The 16,260-nt window shown below is 49.0% G+C and overlaps 2 protein-coding genes across 2 annotated transcripts in view; both read left to right on the forward strand.

The window, feature by feature from the left end:
- Positions 1–16,260, forward strand: part of LOC137373267 (rab GTPase-activating protein 1-like) — a 600,347-nt gene that overhangs the window by 302,133 nt on the left and 281,954 nt on the right. The gene's annotated exons all lie outside the window — the stretch shown is intronic.
- LOC137372607 (G-protein coupled receptor 52-like) lies at positions 1,825–2,904 on the forward strand. Its single transcript, XM_068036539.1, has one exon. It carries the CDS (start codon positions 1,825–1,827, stop codon positions 2,902–2,904), a length of 1,080 nt encoding a protein of 359 aa, XP_067892640.1.

The raw sequence follows: 16,260 nt of genomic DNA on the forward strand, positions 1-16,260 counted from the left end.
TTTAACTGACATGACTGGAGCCACCTGCCGGAGAGGGGGTGCCCTATTCAGGTCAGGTTCGTGCTGAAGATATCATTTGGTGAGTTGTTGGAGCAGGATATACTTCCCCTACACTTCACTTGACCGCAGTCTCATTTTAAAACACTACGGGAGAAGCTTGTGCCTTGCGATGGTTATTGCTGACAGTCTGCTGTACAGCCTGTCCATCTGATCTACAGAACGTATCAGCGCATTTGAACAGCAGTCAGTCTGTAAGACACTTCATGTATGCAATTGATTTGCCCTGTTAACATTATAAATGCAAATATCATTAAGCAGGTCGGAAGCTAAATTTATAATGAGAGTTTTTTAAAATTCCTTTTTGTCTGATTAATAATGAATAGAGCTTTCCTTTGCTGATTATGTTACAGCTGACATTAGGGTTAGTGCTGTGAAAGTATGGCTTTGTATTGACTTTTCTCTTTGTGGCGACTATCTCCCCAAACTCTCTCTTCTCGTCACTATTTGTTGTACTCTGTATGTACCTGTTTTATGAACCTGTCTTAAGGGACAGTATGGCTCTAAACTGGTTGGTCCCATCATGTTATCCTTATTTGTCACAGTCTAGGGCAGCGTTACTGTGAGTGGCTGTGAGCTGACATGTGGTTGGCAACTGTTACCAAGCGACAAAAAAAAAAGCAGCTCCGATGGCCATTGGTGGTGCTGCTGCTGCTTATTCGGGAGCAGGAAACCAAGGTAGCCGGAATTCTTCTGCATCAGCTGTGATGGAGCAAAGGCAAGGGGCTCAGGTGCAGCTGCTGCGAGATGAGGAGAGAGCAGTATCAGCACTAAAGTGGCACTGACAAGATTGCTTCTTTAGCACAATGGATGTGCTAGACTCTTGCCTAAATCAGGAGATTGCTGCATTATTCTGTCAGCCTCCCCCCTTGCAGGACTGGAACATTGATTAATGTATTTGGCAGGCTGTGGATTTGGAATTGTCCGTGAATACTGCCTACACTGCCTTTAGTCCACTACCTTTTTATTTATCAGTTGATTTTGTGGTCTTTGAAGAGCTACTGGATTTTGCACAGAAGACTAAAATTATTTCAAGAGACTTTTTGAGAGGAAAGGAATATACCTTGCTATTGGGATCCAGCGAGCAGGCTGTGAGGTGTGTGCATTTCTCCTGGGGTTCTTGTCTCTCTGTCTCTTTCTCCCTCTGCACATAATGGCTTGCGATAAACAGCTGGAAGCGGTACACTGGAGGGAGCTAGTCAGCAGCCTTGCAGTGTCGAGGTGTGTCAGAAGTCCTCTCATGCTGAGGAGGCATGTGCAGCTCTAAAGTGCTGGCTGCGGAAACCAACAGAAGCAGTAAAGAGAGCCGGAGGAGCAGAACGGAGTGGGGTGAGCTGGAGGAGCAGAACGGAGTGGGGTAAGTTGGAGGAGCAGAACGGAGCGGAGTGAGCCGGAGGAGCGGAGTGAGCCGGAGGAGTGGAGCATACTGGAGAAGTGGAGTGAATCGGAGGAGGAGCAGAGTGAGCCGGAGTGAGCTGGAGGAGTGGAGTGAGCTAGAGCAGCAGCGGAGTGAGCCATAGCGTGTCGGAGGGGCGAAGTGAACCATGGGAGCAGCAGCAGAGTGAACTGGAGGAGCGGAGAGTGCTGGAGGAACTGAGTGAGCTGGAGAAGCAGCAGAGTGAGCTGGCGGAGTGGAGTGAGCTGGAGCCGCAGCAGAGTGAGCCACAGCGTGCCAGAGAAGTGGAGTGCACCAGCGAAGCAGCAACAACAGATGCCTTGCAGGCTGCTTCCAGTCGCCGTGGTCTGTGGCCCACTCCTGTCTCTACCATGAATCATTCCATGGCCGAGTGGAAGGCTGTGAGCGCAAACACCACCTCGGTCAACCTGTCTGATCGCCACACGTGCCCATTGGGCTTTGGTTACTATGGCACAGTTGACGTTTGTGTTTTGGAGACAGTGATCATCATGCTGATGACGGTTCTGATTATTGTGGGCAATCTGACAGTCATCTTTGTGTTCCACTGCGCCCCGCTCCTGCACCACTACACCACCAGCTACTTCATCCAGACTATGGCCTATGCAGACCTGCTTGTCGGGGTAAGCTGCTTGGTTCCTTCACTCTCCCTTCTTCACTATCCTACAGGCGTGCAGGAATCTCTGACCTGTCAGGTTTTTGGGTACATCATTTCGGTGCTGAAGAGCGTGTCCATGGCCTGCCTGGCTTGTATCAGTATCGATCGCTACCTTGCCATAACAAAACCGCTCTCCTATAGCCAGCTGGTTACCCCGTGCCGCCTTAGGATCTGTATCATTCTCATATGGATATACTCCTGTGCAGTGTTCTTACCCTCATTCTTTGGATGGGAGAAACCAGGCTATCATGGAGACATCTTTGAATGGTGCGCTACCTCCTGGGAAACCAATGCTTACTTCACAGGCTTCATTGTCTGCCTGCTGTATGCCCCAGCTGCCTTCATTGTCTGCTTCACCTACTTCCATATATTTAAAATCTGTCGGCAGCACACCAAAGAAATCAACGAGCGGCGTGCCCGTTTCCCCAGCCAGGATATGGAAGCTGCTGAGAGTGGGCCCAGCCCCGACCGGCGCTATGCAATGGTCCTGTTTCGGATTACAAGTGTCTTCTATGTGCTATGGCTCCCCTACATCCTTTACTTTCTGCTGGAGAGCTCACGTGTGCTGGAAAGCCCCTCGCTGTCCTTTGTGACGACGTGGCTGGCCATCAGCAACAGCTTCTGCAACTGTGTCATCTACAGCCTGTCCAACAGTGTCTTCAGGCTGGGATTGAGGAGGCTGTCAGAAACAGTCTGCTCGCTGTGCATGTGCTCAGGAGACGAGACTATGAGAGATCCTAAACCCAGGAAACGGGCCAATTCCTGCTCCATCTAATGGCCCAAATGTTTCGAGGACACAAAGCAGGTTGCGATAACGGCATTTGATACTGTCTTACGCTCTTGTGTGAAGATATATAGGAGAACAGAGGCATTGATGGCCAAAGGGCTCATTGAATGGTCTGTTGTGGAACTGGAGAAGGCCGTTCAGCCCCTCCAGCCTGTGTTGCCATTCAGTTAGATCGTGGATGATCTGTATCTTAACCCCATCTACATGCCTTGGTTTCGTAACCCTTATTATCCTTGCCTAATCTATCAATTTGTTTTGAAATTCTCAATTGACCCAGTCTCAAAAACTTTGGGGGAGCGTGTTCCAGATTTCCACTACCCATATTGGGACACCAGAGGGTGAAAGCTGGTCGACAGTGTTCTGATGGTTTGGAAATAAGACAGAACACATAATGTAATCAACGCATTAATTACCTAAAACCCTCAGCTCCATTCAGAGTGTAATTTACTGGTTGGGGCATTGCATTCACTGCTTTGTAATAATGAACAGAAAGGCTGAGCAGTAGAGAGGCTTTTGTGGAGAGTGCACACTGGGATACTGTGTCGGTTGTGCATCGTTCTGGTCATTCATAGCGTGCTACAGATGTTTGTACAGCTTTGTACAGGAACATTAACACTTTCATTAGGTGTGCCATCTTCTGTAGTAGGCAGCAGTTCTTTATAACATTTCAGTGTAAGCTTGCACATATTGTACAAAATATTTGGTGGAGTTTATTCTCTGTGTCTGTGCCTGATGTACTAATGCACATTTACTGGTTTGAAGAGTACAGTTAAACTTGGCAGGAGTTGAATTAATTTAAAAAAAAAATAATTGGAAGCAAAAAAAAGACGAGAGTGCAGCTAATTCCTACTTAACCTGAAAGATGCTTCTGCTCGTTGCATTTACTGTGACAATGACTCATGCTGTCTGTGGTTTTGGTGCTGATGGGGTGAGGTTTGGGAAGTAAACTTAATGAAAGCAAGTGCCAACCAGGCTTTCCCATTCCATTGGTACCAGGATCAATGATGTCGAGAGTGAGAATAAGGTGGCAGGGTGGGGGGGGGACTCTTTTGATTCTGTTCACGTTGTCACGCTACTCAGGAATACGTTGCAAAAAAGGAAAACAGCAGTATTTGTATTGCCCTCGGTGTGAATGCTGCTGATTGACCCTTCGATCTCTCCAGCTCCTTTGCAGCAGGCCCTTTCAGTTGAATAACACTGACCAGAGTGGAATTTGTGGAACATCCTTCCGCTTCCAGTGTTAAATCCTGAAACTAGCTTTTCAGTTATCTGCCAGGTGCAAAGATGTTGCTGCAGTACTTGAAGGGTTATGCACTGTGTGATACGGAAGAGTTAAGCTGTGAGAATGTAATATTAAATTATTGGAAAAAAATTGATTTATTGTTGACTGTTTTACATTAAAAAATTGCCATTTTTATATATATATATCTATATAATACATATTTGAACAGCCTGTATTGATGAGATTTAATAAATGGATAGCCCTGAATTGAACGAGTGTGATTGTCTCCCAGTGCACTGCAATCGGCCACAGGCTTGCACAGCTTTTTGCGAACATTTGGTCCAGTTTTACTCACCAAATGCATATATGGGTTATTGAAGCAGGCCTTTTAAGTTCACTTTCTCTCAGTTTTTGATTATCATTGGTACAAGGTGCATTGCATTCCTTTTTGCATCAACCACTTTCCAGTGCATATTGTTCTGCAGTGTCCTTTTCCCTCTTGCAGCATTAACCCTCCTCCAGTTCAGCCTCCCTGCAATGTAGCTGCCCTCTAGAATCAGCCCCGTGCAGTACTTACTGCCCACTCCCCAAGTTACCCTCCTGCTAGGGGCCAGCTGATCACTGCTCCTTAATTTATCTTGTTTTCGCCCCTATTTTCACCGTTGACCATGTTCTGTCCTTGATTTCTCAAAGAAAACGCAGCCCCCATACAATGCAGCTCCCACACAATGCAGCCTCTGGGCAGCACCATTCCCCGGCATGCAGCCCTCTGCCATGCAGCCCTCATGTAATGCAGTCACAAGAACACAAGAATTAGGAGCAGGCGTAGACCATATGGCCCATTGAGCCTGCTCCGCCATTCAAAATGATCATGGCTGATCTTAGGATTCAATTCCACTTTCCTGCCCGCTCGTCATATCCCTTGGTTCCCTGAGAGGCCAAAAATCTGTCTAACCCAGCCTTAAATGTATTCAACGATGGAGCATCCACAAGCCTCTAGCGTAGAGAATTCCAAAAATTCACAACCCTTTGAGTGAAGGAATTTCTCCTCATCTCAGTCCTAAATGATCGGCCCCTTATCCTGAGACTGTGCCCCTGTGTTTTAGATTCCCCGACCAGCAGAATTAATCTCTTAGAGTCCACCATATCCAGCTCATCAGAATCTTATATGTTTCAATGAGATCACCTCTCATTCTTCTAAACTCCAAAGAATACAGGCCCAATTTACTCAGCCTCTCATCACAGGACAACCCTCTCATTCCAGGGACCAATTTAGTGAACCTTTGCTGTACTGCCTCCGATGCAAGTATAACCTTTCTTAAATGTGGAGACCAAAACTAGACACAGTATTGCAGATGTGGTCTGAACCAAAACTCTGTACAATTGTAGTGATACTTGCTTATTCCTGCACTCCATCGCCCTCCATTCTCCATAAAGGCCAACTTGCTTTCCTAATTGCTTGCTGTACCTGCATGTTAACTTTCTGCGTTCCTTGTACAAGCACACCCAAGTCTGTTTGAACATTGACACTTACAAGTTTCATACCTTTTAAAAAAAAAAATTCTGCTTTTCTATTCTTATGACCAAAGTGAATAACTTCACATTTCCCTACATTATACTCCATCTGCCATCTTGTTGCCCACTCACTGAACCTGTCTATATCACTTTGCAGCCTCTGTGTCCTCCCCACAGCTTACCTTTCCACCTACCTTTGTATCATCAACAAACTTAGATACATTACTCTCTGACTCTTCATCTAAGTCATTAATATAGAGTGTAAATAACTGAGGCCCCGGCACTAATCCTTGCGGCACCCAACTGCCTACCAACTTGAAAATGCCCCGTTTATGCCCACTTGTTGCTTCCTGTCCGTTCACCAATCCTCTATCCATGCTAATATATTACCCCCAACACTATGAGCCCTTTTTTTGCTGATTAACCTTTTGTATGGCACCTTATCGAATGCCTTTTGGAAATCCCCAGGTACTGGTTCCCCTTTATTTACCCTACTAAATTTGTCAAACAGGATTTCCCTTCAGTAAAACCATGTTGACTTGTTCTAATCATAATCTGCTTTTCTAAGTGCATTGTTAAGACTTTCTTAATAATAGATTCCAGCATTTTCCTAATGACTGATATTAAGTTAACTAGACTGTAGTTCCAGTTCCTCTCCCTCCTTTCTTGAAAAACGGTGTAACATTTTCCAGCTTCCAATCTGTTGGGACCATTCCCAAATCCAGTGAATTTTGGAAAGTCAGAGTTAGCACATCCACTTTCTCTGCAGCTGTCTCTTTTAAAACCCTGGGGTGCAGGCCATCAGGTCCTGGAGATTTGTCAGATTTTAGTCCCTTAAGTTTCTCCAATACTTTTTCTCTGCTGATACGAATTTCCTTACTCTTTTTAACCCCTAGGTTACTGTCTATTTCTGGTATGAAACGTGTGTCTTCTACTGTCAAGACAGATACAAGATATTTGTTCAGTGCCTCTGCCATGTCTTCATTCCCCATGATGATTTCTCCTGTCTCTGCTTCTAAGGGACCAATGTTTACTTTGGCTATTCTCTTTTGATATACCAATAAAAGCACTTACAATCTGTTTTTATATTCCTGGCTAGTTTACTCTCATTCTTTTTTTTCCTTTTTTATCAATTTTTTGGTGGCCCTTTGCTGGTTTCTAAAACACTCTCAATCCTCAGACTTGCAACTCTTTTTTGCAACATTGTAAGCCTCTTCTTTTAAACTAATAATATCCTTAACTTCCTGAGTGAGCCATGGTTGGGTCTTTCTTACTAAGTTTTTGTTTAAAAAAGGAATGTATTTTTGTTGAACATTTTGAATTGTTTCTTTAAAGGTTTCCCAATGTTCATTTACTGCCATATCTTTTTGTCTATTTACCCAATTTACCTTAGCCTGTTCGTCCCTCATACCTATGTAATTGGCTTTGTTTAAGTTTAAGATTTTTGTTTGTGATTGGAGCATGCCACTTTCAAACTTAACATGGAATTCAATGGTATTAAGATCACTGTTTCCCAGTGGATCTTTTACTATGACATTGCTTGTTGAGCACTGCTTCGTTACACAATACTAGATCTAAGATGGCTTTATCCCTAGTTGGCTCCACAACGTATTACTCCCGAAAACATTCTACAAACTCATCATCTAGACCGCTCCTGCCAATTTCATTGTCCCAGTCTATATGAAGATTAAACTCCCCCATGATTGTTACATTGCCTTTGTTACAAGCCCCATTAATTTCTTGTTCAATGCTCTGTCCAACGATATAACTACTGTTAGGGGCCTATAAACTACTCCCACCAGTGTTTTCTGATTCTCACTGATCCTTATTTCTACCCATACTGATTCAACTTCATGATCTGAGGCCAGACCCTTCCTTACTAATGCCTTATTTCATCCTTTACCATCAGTGCTACCCCTCCTCCTTTGCTATCTTGTCCGTCTTTCCAAAATATTATGTACCCTGGAATATTTATTTCCCAACCTTGATCACCTTGTAACCATGTCTCTGTAATGGTGATTAGATCTAAATCATCTACCTCTTAGTGCCACTAGTTCATCTGTCTTATTGTAGATGTTTCGTGCATTCAGATAAAGAGCTTTCATTTTTTTTTTACTTCTATTCCCTTCAGTGACCTTATTTGCTGATGTACAATTTTTGTTAAACTCTCTGCCCTTTCCTGTCTCATTCTGATTTTCTTTACCCACAACGCTGAACTGTTCCGATACCTTGGCATTTCTCTTTGGATTTCTAAATCTCACCTCTCCTGAACCCTCCCCCAACTCTGTTAGTTCACAACCTCTAGTCTTATCTGCTGGCTCACTCTTGAGTTTGTACGCACTGTCGCTTCCTGCCACACCCTGATTATCATTATCCTTATTGCTATCTTGCTCTCTCGCTTTCTACTCTCTCTTTAAATTATCTCATCTTCTAAGGAGAATCCCAAGGCTTTTTATACATATATAAAGAGAAAGAGGGTAGCCAGGGAAAGGGTTGGCCCACTCAAGGACGGAGGAGGGAATCTATGCGTGGAGTCAGAGGAATTGGGCGAGGTACTAAATGAGTACTTTGCATCAGTATTCACCAAAGAGAAGGACTTTGTGGATAATGAGTCTAGGGAAGGGAGTGTAGATAGTCTGGGTCATGTCGATATCAAAAAGGAGGAGGTGTTGGAAAACATTAAGGTAGATAAGTACCCAGGGCCTGATGGGATCCACCCCAGAATACTGAGGGAGGCAAGGAAGGAAATTGCTGGGGCCATGACAGAAATCTTTGTATCCTCGTTGGCTACAGGTGAGGTCCCAGAGGACTTGAGAATAGCCAATGTTGTTCCTTTGTTTAAGAAGGGTAGCAAGGAAAATCCAGGAAATTACAGGCCGATGAGCCTTACGTCAGTGGTAGGGAAATTATTGGGGAGGATTCTTCGGGACAGGATTTACTCCCATTTGGAAACAAATGGACTTATTAGCGAGAGGCAGCATGGTTTTGTGAAGGGGAGGTCATGTCTCATTAACTTGATTGGGTTTTTTGAGGAAGTGACGAAGATGATTGATGAAGGAAGGGCAGTGGATGTTGTCTACATGGACTTCAGTAAAGGCTTTGACAAGGTCCCACTTGGCAGACTGGTACAAAAGGTGAAGTCACATGGGATCAGAGTTGAGCTGGCAAGATGGATACAGAACTGGCTCGGTGATAGAAGAATTAGGGTAGCAGTGGAAGGGTGCTTTACTGAATGGAGGGATGTGACTAGTGCTGTTCTGCAGGGATCAGTGCTGGGACCTTTGCTGTTTGTAGTATATATAAATGATTTGGAGGAAAATGTAGCTGGTCTGATTAGTAAGTTTGCAGACGACACAAAGGTTGGTGGAGTTGCAGATAATGATGAGGATTGTCAGAGGATACAGCAGGATATAGATCGGTTGGAGACTTGGGCGGAGAAATGGCAGATGGAGTTTAATCCGGACAAATGTGAGGTAATGCATTTTGGAAGGTCTAATACAGGTGGGAAGTATACAGTAAATGGCAGAACCCTTAGGAGTATTGACAGGCAGAGAGATCTGGGCGTACAGGTCCACAGATCACTGAAAGCAGCAACGCAGGTGGATAAGGTAGTCAAGAAGACATATGGCATGCTTGCCTTCATCGGTCGAGGCATAGAGTATAAAAATTGGCAAGTCCTGCTGCAGCTATACAGAACCTTAGTTAGGCCACACTTAGAATATTGCGTACAATTCTGATCGCCACACTACCAGAAGGATGTGGAGGCTTTGGAGAGGGTACAGAAGAGGTTTACCAGGATGTTGCCTGGTCTGGAGGGCATTAGCTATGGGGAGAGGTTGGATAAACTTGGATTGTTTTCACTGGAATGACGGAGATGGAGTGGCGACCTGATAGAGGTTTACAAAGTTATGAGTGGCATGGACAGAGTGGATAGTCAGAAGCTTTTTCCCAGGGTGGAAGAGTCAGTTACTAGGGGACATAGGTTTAAGGTGCGAGGGGCAAAGTTTAGAGGGGATGTGCGAGGCAAGTTTTTTGCACAGAGGGTGGTGAGTGCCTGGAACTTGCTGCTGGGGGAGGTGGTGGAAGCAGGTACGATAGCGACGTTTAAGAGGCATCTTGAAAAATACATGAATAGGATGGGAGTAGAGGGATATGGGCCCCAGAAGTGCAGAAGGTTTTAGTTTAGGCAGGCATCATGATCGACGCAGGCTTGGAGGGCCAAATGGCCTGTTCCAGTGCTGTACTGTTCCTTGTTCTTTGTTCCCTCACTTGATCCCTCACCTCCACTATTTAGTTTAAAGCCCTCTCTATTGCCCTAGTTATTCGACTCGCCAGAACACCGGTCCCAGCATGGTTTAGGTGTAGACCGTCCCAAAGGTACAGCTCCCACTTTCTCCATTACTGGTGCTGGTGCCCCTCGAATCGAAACCCATTTCTCCCACACCAAATTTTGAGCCCTGCATTTAACTCCCTAATCTTATTTACCCTACACCAATTTGCTCGTGGTTTAGGTAATAACCCAGACATTATTACCTTTGAGGTTCTGCTTTTTAATTTAGCCCCTACCTACTCATACTCTTTATGCAGAATCTCTTTCCTAGTCCTATCTATGTTATTGGTACCCTGTGGACCACGACAACTGGATTCTCCCCTTCCCACTGCAAGTTCCTCTCCAGCCCCGAGAAAATATCCCAAACCCTGGCAGCGGGCAGGCAACACAGCCTTCTGGACTCTCAGTCTTGGTTGCAGAGAACTATAACTAAACTGACCCCTACTACCACTACATTCCTGTTTACTCGCCCCACTTGAATGGCTTCCTGTACCATGGCGTGGCTTATCCATCCTGCAGCCCTCGTGCTCGTGCATACAAGCTGAAAGAACCTCAAAGCTGTTGCACAATTACAAGGGCTGAGGTTCCTCCTCTTCTACCTTCTTGATCCCCTTACCTGCCTCAATCACAGGCACATCCTCCTGTCCCTGACCATGGACCAAATCAGATGACGCTAGCCTGTGGTGTTTGACTGCCTTCTGGAACAAAGTGTGCAGGTAACTTTCCCCCTCCCTGATGCATCGCAGTGTTTGTAGCTTGGCCCCCAGCTCACTGACTCTGAGCTGAAGCGCCTCGAGCTGCAAACACTGCAGACATGTTTGCCGTGGATAACACTGGCGCCCACACCTCCCACATATTGCAGCTGCAATACATCACCTGGCCTGCTAACCTGATTAGTTATTTAAAACACAATTAGTTATATACTTAGTTAATTAATAGGAAATATTCACCAGCCAATATATTATGTTATGTGAGACAAGGGAGGAGATAGCAGGGGCTCTGACACAAATTTTCAAATCCTCTCTGGCCACAGGAGAGGTACCAGAGGACTGGAGGACAGCGAATGTGGTACCATTATTCAAGAAGGGTAGCAGGGGTAAACCAGGTAATTACAGGCCGGTGAGTCAAACATCATTGGTTGGAAAACTATTGGAAAAAATTCTGAGGGATAGGATTAATCTCCACTTGGAGAGGCAGGGATTAATCAGGGATAGTCAGCATGGCTTTGTCAGGGGGAGATCGTGTCGAACTAACTTGATTGAATTTTTCGAGGAAGTGACTAGATGAGGGTAAGGCGGTTGATGTAGTCTACATGGACTTCAGTAAGGCTTTTGATCAGGTCCCGCATGAGAGATTGGTTAAGTAGGTAAGAGCCCATGGGGTCCAGGGCAATTTGGCAAATTGGATCCAAAATTGGCATGGTGGCAGGAGGCAGAGGGTGATGGTCGAGGGTTGTTTTAGTGAGTGGAAGCCTGTGACCAGTGGTTTACCACAGAGATCAGTGTTGGGACCCTTGCTGTTTGTAGTGTACATTAATGATTTAGATGTGAATATAGGAGATATTATCAGTAGGTTCGCAGACAACACGAAAATTGGTGGTGTCGTAAATGGTGAGAAGGAAAGCCTTAGATTACAGGATGAATATAGTTGGGCTGATAAGATGGGCGGAGCTGTGGAAAATGGAATTCAATCCTGAGAAGTGTGAGATGATGCATTTTGGGAGGACTAACAAGGCAAGGGAGTATACAATGGATGGTAGGACCCTAGGAAGTTCAGAGGGACCTTGGTGTACTTGTCCATAGATCACTGAAGGCCGCAGCAGTAGATAAGGTGGTTAGGAAGGCATGTGGGATACTTGCCTTTATTAGCCGAGGCATAGAATATGAGAGCAGGGAGATTATGATGGAGCTGTATAAAATGTTAGTTAGGCCACAACTGGAGTACTGTGTACAGTTCTGGGCACCACACGATAGAAGGATGTGATTGCACTGGAGAGGGTGCAGAGGAGGTTCAGCAGGATGTTGCCTGGGCTGGAGCATTTCAGCTATGAAGAGAGACTTTATAGGCTGGGGTTGTTTTCCTTAGAGCAGAGAAGGCTGAGGGGGGACCTGATTGAGGTATAGAAAATTATGCAGGGCATTGATAGGTTAGATAGGAAGAAACATGTTCCCTTAGCGGAGGGGTCAATAACCAGGGGGCATAGATTTAAGGTAAGGGGCAGGAGGTTTAGAGGGGATTTGAGGAAAAATGTTTTCACCCAGCGGGTGGTTAAATTCTGGAATGCACTGCCTGAAGAGGTGGTAGAGGCAGGAACCCTCACAACATTTAAGAAGTATTTAGATGAGCACTTGAAACGCAGTAGCATACAAGGCTATGGGCCAAGTGCTGGAAAATGGGATTAGATTAGTTGGGTGCTTGATGGCCGGCATAGACATGATGGGCCGAAGGGCCTGTTTCTGTGCTGTATAACTATCTGATTCTTTACTACTATGAGTAAACAAAATTTTACAATTACCAAAATTACCTGTGTGTTGAAACATAATCTCAGCAACCAATCAGCTACCTGAGTTCCTGTGACATCACACTTTGATTTTTCTCGGATTGCGGTCAGTCTGCTCTAGTGGCCTGCACTGGACAGGCTAGGATAGCTCCTTTAAACTGCTCGCTGTCCCGCTCGCAATCCCCTCCCCACTGTCGCTCCTTTAAACTGCTCGCTGTCCCGCTCGCACTCCCCTCCCCACTGTCGCTCCTTTAAACTGCTCGCTGTCCCGCTCGCACTCCCCTCCCCACTGTCGCTCCTTTAAACTGCTCGCTGCTCCCGCTCACTCTCCCCTCCCCACTGTCGCTCCTTTAAACTGCTCGCTGCTCCCGCCCGCACTCCCCTTCCCACTGCCGCTCCTTTAAACCGCTCGCTGCTCCCGCCCGCACTCCACTTCCCACTGCCGCTCCTTTAAACTGCTCGCTGCTCCCGCCCGCACTCCCCTTCCCACTGCCGCTCCTTTAAACTGCTCGCTGCTCCCGCCCACGCACCCCTTCCCACTGCCGCTCCTTTAAACCGCTCGCTGCTCCCGCCCGCGCTCCCCTTCCCACTGCCGCTCCTTTAAACCGCTCGCTGCTCCCGCCCGCGCTCCCCTTCCCACTGCCGCTCCTTTAAACCGCTCGCTGCTCCCGCCCGCACTCCACTTCCCACTGCCGCTCCTTTAAACTGCTCGCTGTCCCGCTCGCACTCCCCTCCTCACTGTCGCTCCTTTAAACTGCTCGCTGTCCCGCTCGCGCTCCCCTTCCTACTGTCGCTCCATTAAACTGCTCGCTGTACCGCTCGCTCTCCCCTTCCCACTGCCGCTCCTTTAAACTGCTCGCTGTCCCGCTCGCACTCCCCTCCTCACTGCCGCTCCTTTAAACTGCTCGCTGTCCCGCTCGCACTCCCCTCCCCACTGCCGCTCCTTTAAACTGCTCGCTGTCCCGCTCGCACTCCCCTCCTCACTGCCGCTCCTTTAAACTGCTCGCTGTCCCGATCACACTCCCCTCCTCACTGTCGCTCCTTTAAACTGCTCTCTGTTCTGCTCGCACTCCCCTTCCCACTGCCGCTCCTTTAAACTGCTCGCTGTCCCGCTCGCACTCCCCTCCCCACTGCCGCTCCTTTAAACTGCTCGCTGTCCCGCTCGCACTCCCCTCCTCACTGCCGCTCCTTTAAACTGCTCGCTGTCCCGCTCGCACTCCCCTCCTCACTGCCGCTCCTTTAAACTGCTCGCTGTCCTGCTCGCACTCCCCTTCCCAATGCCGCTCCTTTAAACCGCTCGCTGCTCCCGCCCGCTCTCCCCTTCCCACTGCCGCTCCTTTAAACTGCTCGCTGTCCCGCTTGCTCTCCCCTTCCCACTGCCGTTCCTTTAAACTGCTCCCGCTCACGCTCGCTCTCCCCTTCCCACTGCCGCTCCTTTAAACTGCTCGCTGTCCCGCTCGCTCTCCCCTTCCCACTGCCGCTCCTTTAAACTGCTCGCTGTCCCGCTTGCTCTCCCCTTCCCACTGCCGTTCCTTTAAACTGCTCCCGCTCACGCTCGCTCTCCCCTTCCCACTGCCGCTCCTTTAAACTGCTCGCTGTCCCGCTCGCTCTCCCCTTCCCACAGCTGCTCCTTTAAACTGCTCCCGCTCACGCTCGCTCTCCCCTTCCCACTGCCGCTCCTTTAAACTGCTCGCTGTCCCGCTCGCTCTCCCCTTCCCACTGCCGCTCCTTTAAACTGCTCACGCTCACGCTCGCTCTCCCCTTCCCACTGTCGCTCCTTTAAACTGCTCGCTGCTCCCGCTCGCACTCTCCTTCCCACTGTCGCTCCTTTAAACTGCTCGCTGTCCCGCTCGCTCTCCCCTCCCCACTGTCGCTCCTTTAAACTGCTCGCTGCTCCCGCTCGCACTCCCCTTCCCACTGTCGTTCCTTTAAACTGCTCGCTGCTCCCCCTCGCACTCCCCTCCCCACTGCCGCTCCTTTAAACTGCTCGCTGTCCCGCTCGCGCTCCCCTTCCCACTGTCGCTCCTTTAAACCGCTTGCTGCTCCCGCTCGCGCTCCCCTTCCCACTGTCGCTCCTTTAAACTGCTCGCTGTCCCGCTCGCGCTCCCCTTCCCACTGTCGCTCCTTTAAACTGCTCGCTGTCCCGCTCGCTCTCCCCTTCCCACTATCGCTCCTTTAAACTGCTCGCTGTCCTGCTCGCGCTCCCCTTCCCACTGTCGCTCCTTTAAACTGCTCGCTGTCCTGCTCGCGCTCCCCTTCCCACTGTCGCTCCTTTAAACCGCTCGCTCCTCCCACTCGCACTCCCCTTCCCACTGCCGCTCCTTTAAACTGCTCGCTCTCCCGCTAGCACTCCCCTCCCCACTGTCGCTCCTTTAAACTGCTCCCGCTCGCACTCCCCTTCCCACTGTCGCTCCTTTAAACTGCTCGCTGCTCCCGCTCGCTCTCCCCTTCCCACTGCCGCTCCTTTATACTGCTCGCTGCTCCCGCTCGCACTCCCCTTCCCACTGTCGCTCCTTTCAACTGCTCGCTGCTCCCGCTCGCTCTCCCCCTCCCACTGTCGCTCCTTTAAACTGCTCACGCTCGCTCTCCCCTCTCCACTGTCGCTCCTTTAAACTGCTCCCGCTCGCTCTCCCCTTCCCACTGTTGCTCCTTTAAACTGCTCCCGCTCGCTCTCCCCTTCCCACTGCCGCTCCTTTAAACTGCTCCCGCTCCTACTCCTCTCCCCACTGTCGCTCCTTTAAACCGCTCGCTGTCCCGCTCGCACTCCCCTCCCCTCTGTCGCTCCTTTAAACTGCTCCCGCTCGCACTCCTCTCCCCACTGCCGCTCCTTTAAACTGCTCGCTGTCCCGCTCGCTCTCCCCTTCCCACTGTCGCTCCTTTAAACCGCTCGCTATCCCGCTCGCACTCCCCTTCCCACTGTCGCATCCTTAAAACTGCTCCCGCTCGCTCTCCCCTCTCCACTGTCGCTCCTTTAAACTGCTCGCTGCTCCCGCTCGCACTCCCCTTCACACTGTCGCTCCTTTAAACTGCTCCCGCTCGCACTCGCCTTCCCACTGTCGCTCCTTTAAACTGCTCGCTGTCCCGCTCGTACTCCCCTCCCCACTGTCGCTCCTTTAAACTGCTCCCGCTCGCACTCCCCTCCCCACTGTCGCTCCTTTAAACTGCTCTCGCTCGTACTCCCCTCCCCACTGTCGCTCCTTTAAACTGCTCCCGCTCGCACTCCCCTCCTCACTGTCGCTCCTTTAAACTGCTCCCGCTCGTACTCCCCTCCCCACTGTCGCTCCTTTAAACTGCTCCCGCTCGCACTCCCCTTCCCACTTTCGCTCCTTTAAACTGCTCGCTGTCCCGCTCGCACTCCCCTTCCCACTGTCGCTCCTTTAAACAGCTCGCTGTCCCGCTCGCACTCCCCTTCCCACTGTCGCTCCTTTAAACTGCTCGCTGTCCCGCTCGCACTCCCCTTCCCACTGTCGCTTCTTGAAACTGCTCGCTGTCCCGCTCGCACTCCCCTTCCCACTGTCGCTCCTTTAAACTGCTCGCTGCTCCCGCTCGCACTCCCCTTCCCACTGTCGCTCCTTTAAACTGCTCGCTGCTCCCGCTCGCTCTCCCCTTCCCACTGCCGCTCCTTTAAACTGCTCGCTGCTCCCGCTCGCTCTCCCCTTCCCACTGTCGCTCCTTTAAACTGCTCGCTGTCCCGCTCGCTCTCCCCTTCCCACTGTCGCTCCTTTAAACTGCTCGCTGTCCCGCTCGCGCTCCCCTTCCCACTGTCGCTCCTTTAAA

Source organism: Heterodontus francisci, chromosome 8, assembly GCF_036365525.1.
Source record: "Heterodontus francisci isolate sHetFra1 chromosome 8, sHetFra1.hap1, whole genome shotgun sequence".
Classification (NCBI taxonomy): domain Eukaryota; kingdom Metazoa; phylum Chordata; class Chondrichthyes; order Heterodontiformes; family Heterodontidae; genus Heterodontus; species Heterodontus francisci.

Coding starts and splice junctions, on each gene's coding strand:
- LOC137372607 (XM_068036539.1), top strand. CDS start 1,825: ATGAATCATTCCATGGCCGAGTGGAAGGCTGTGAGCGCAAACACCACC.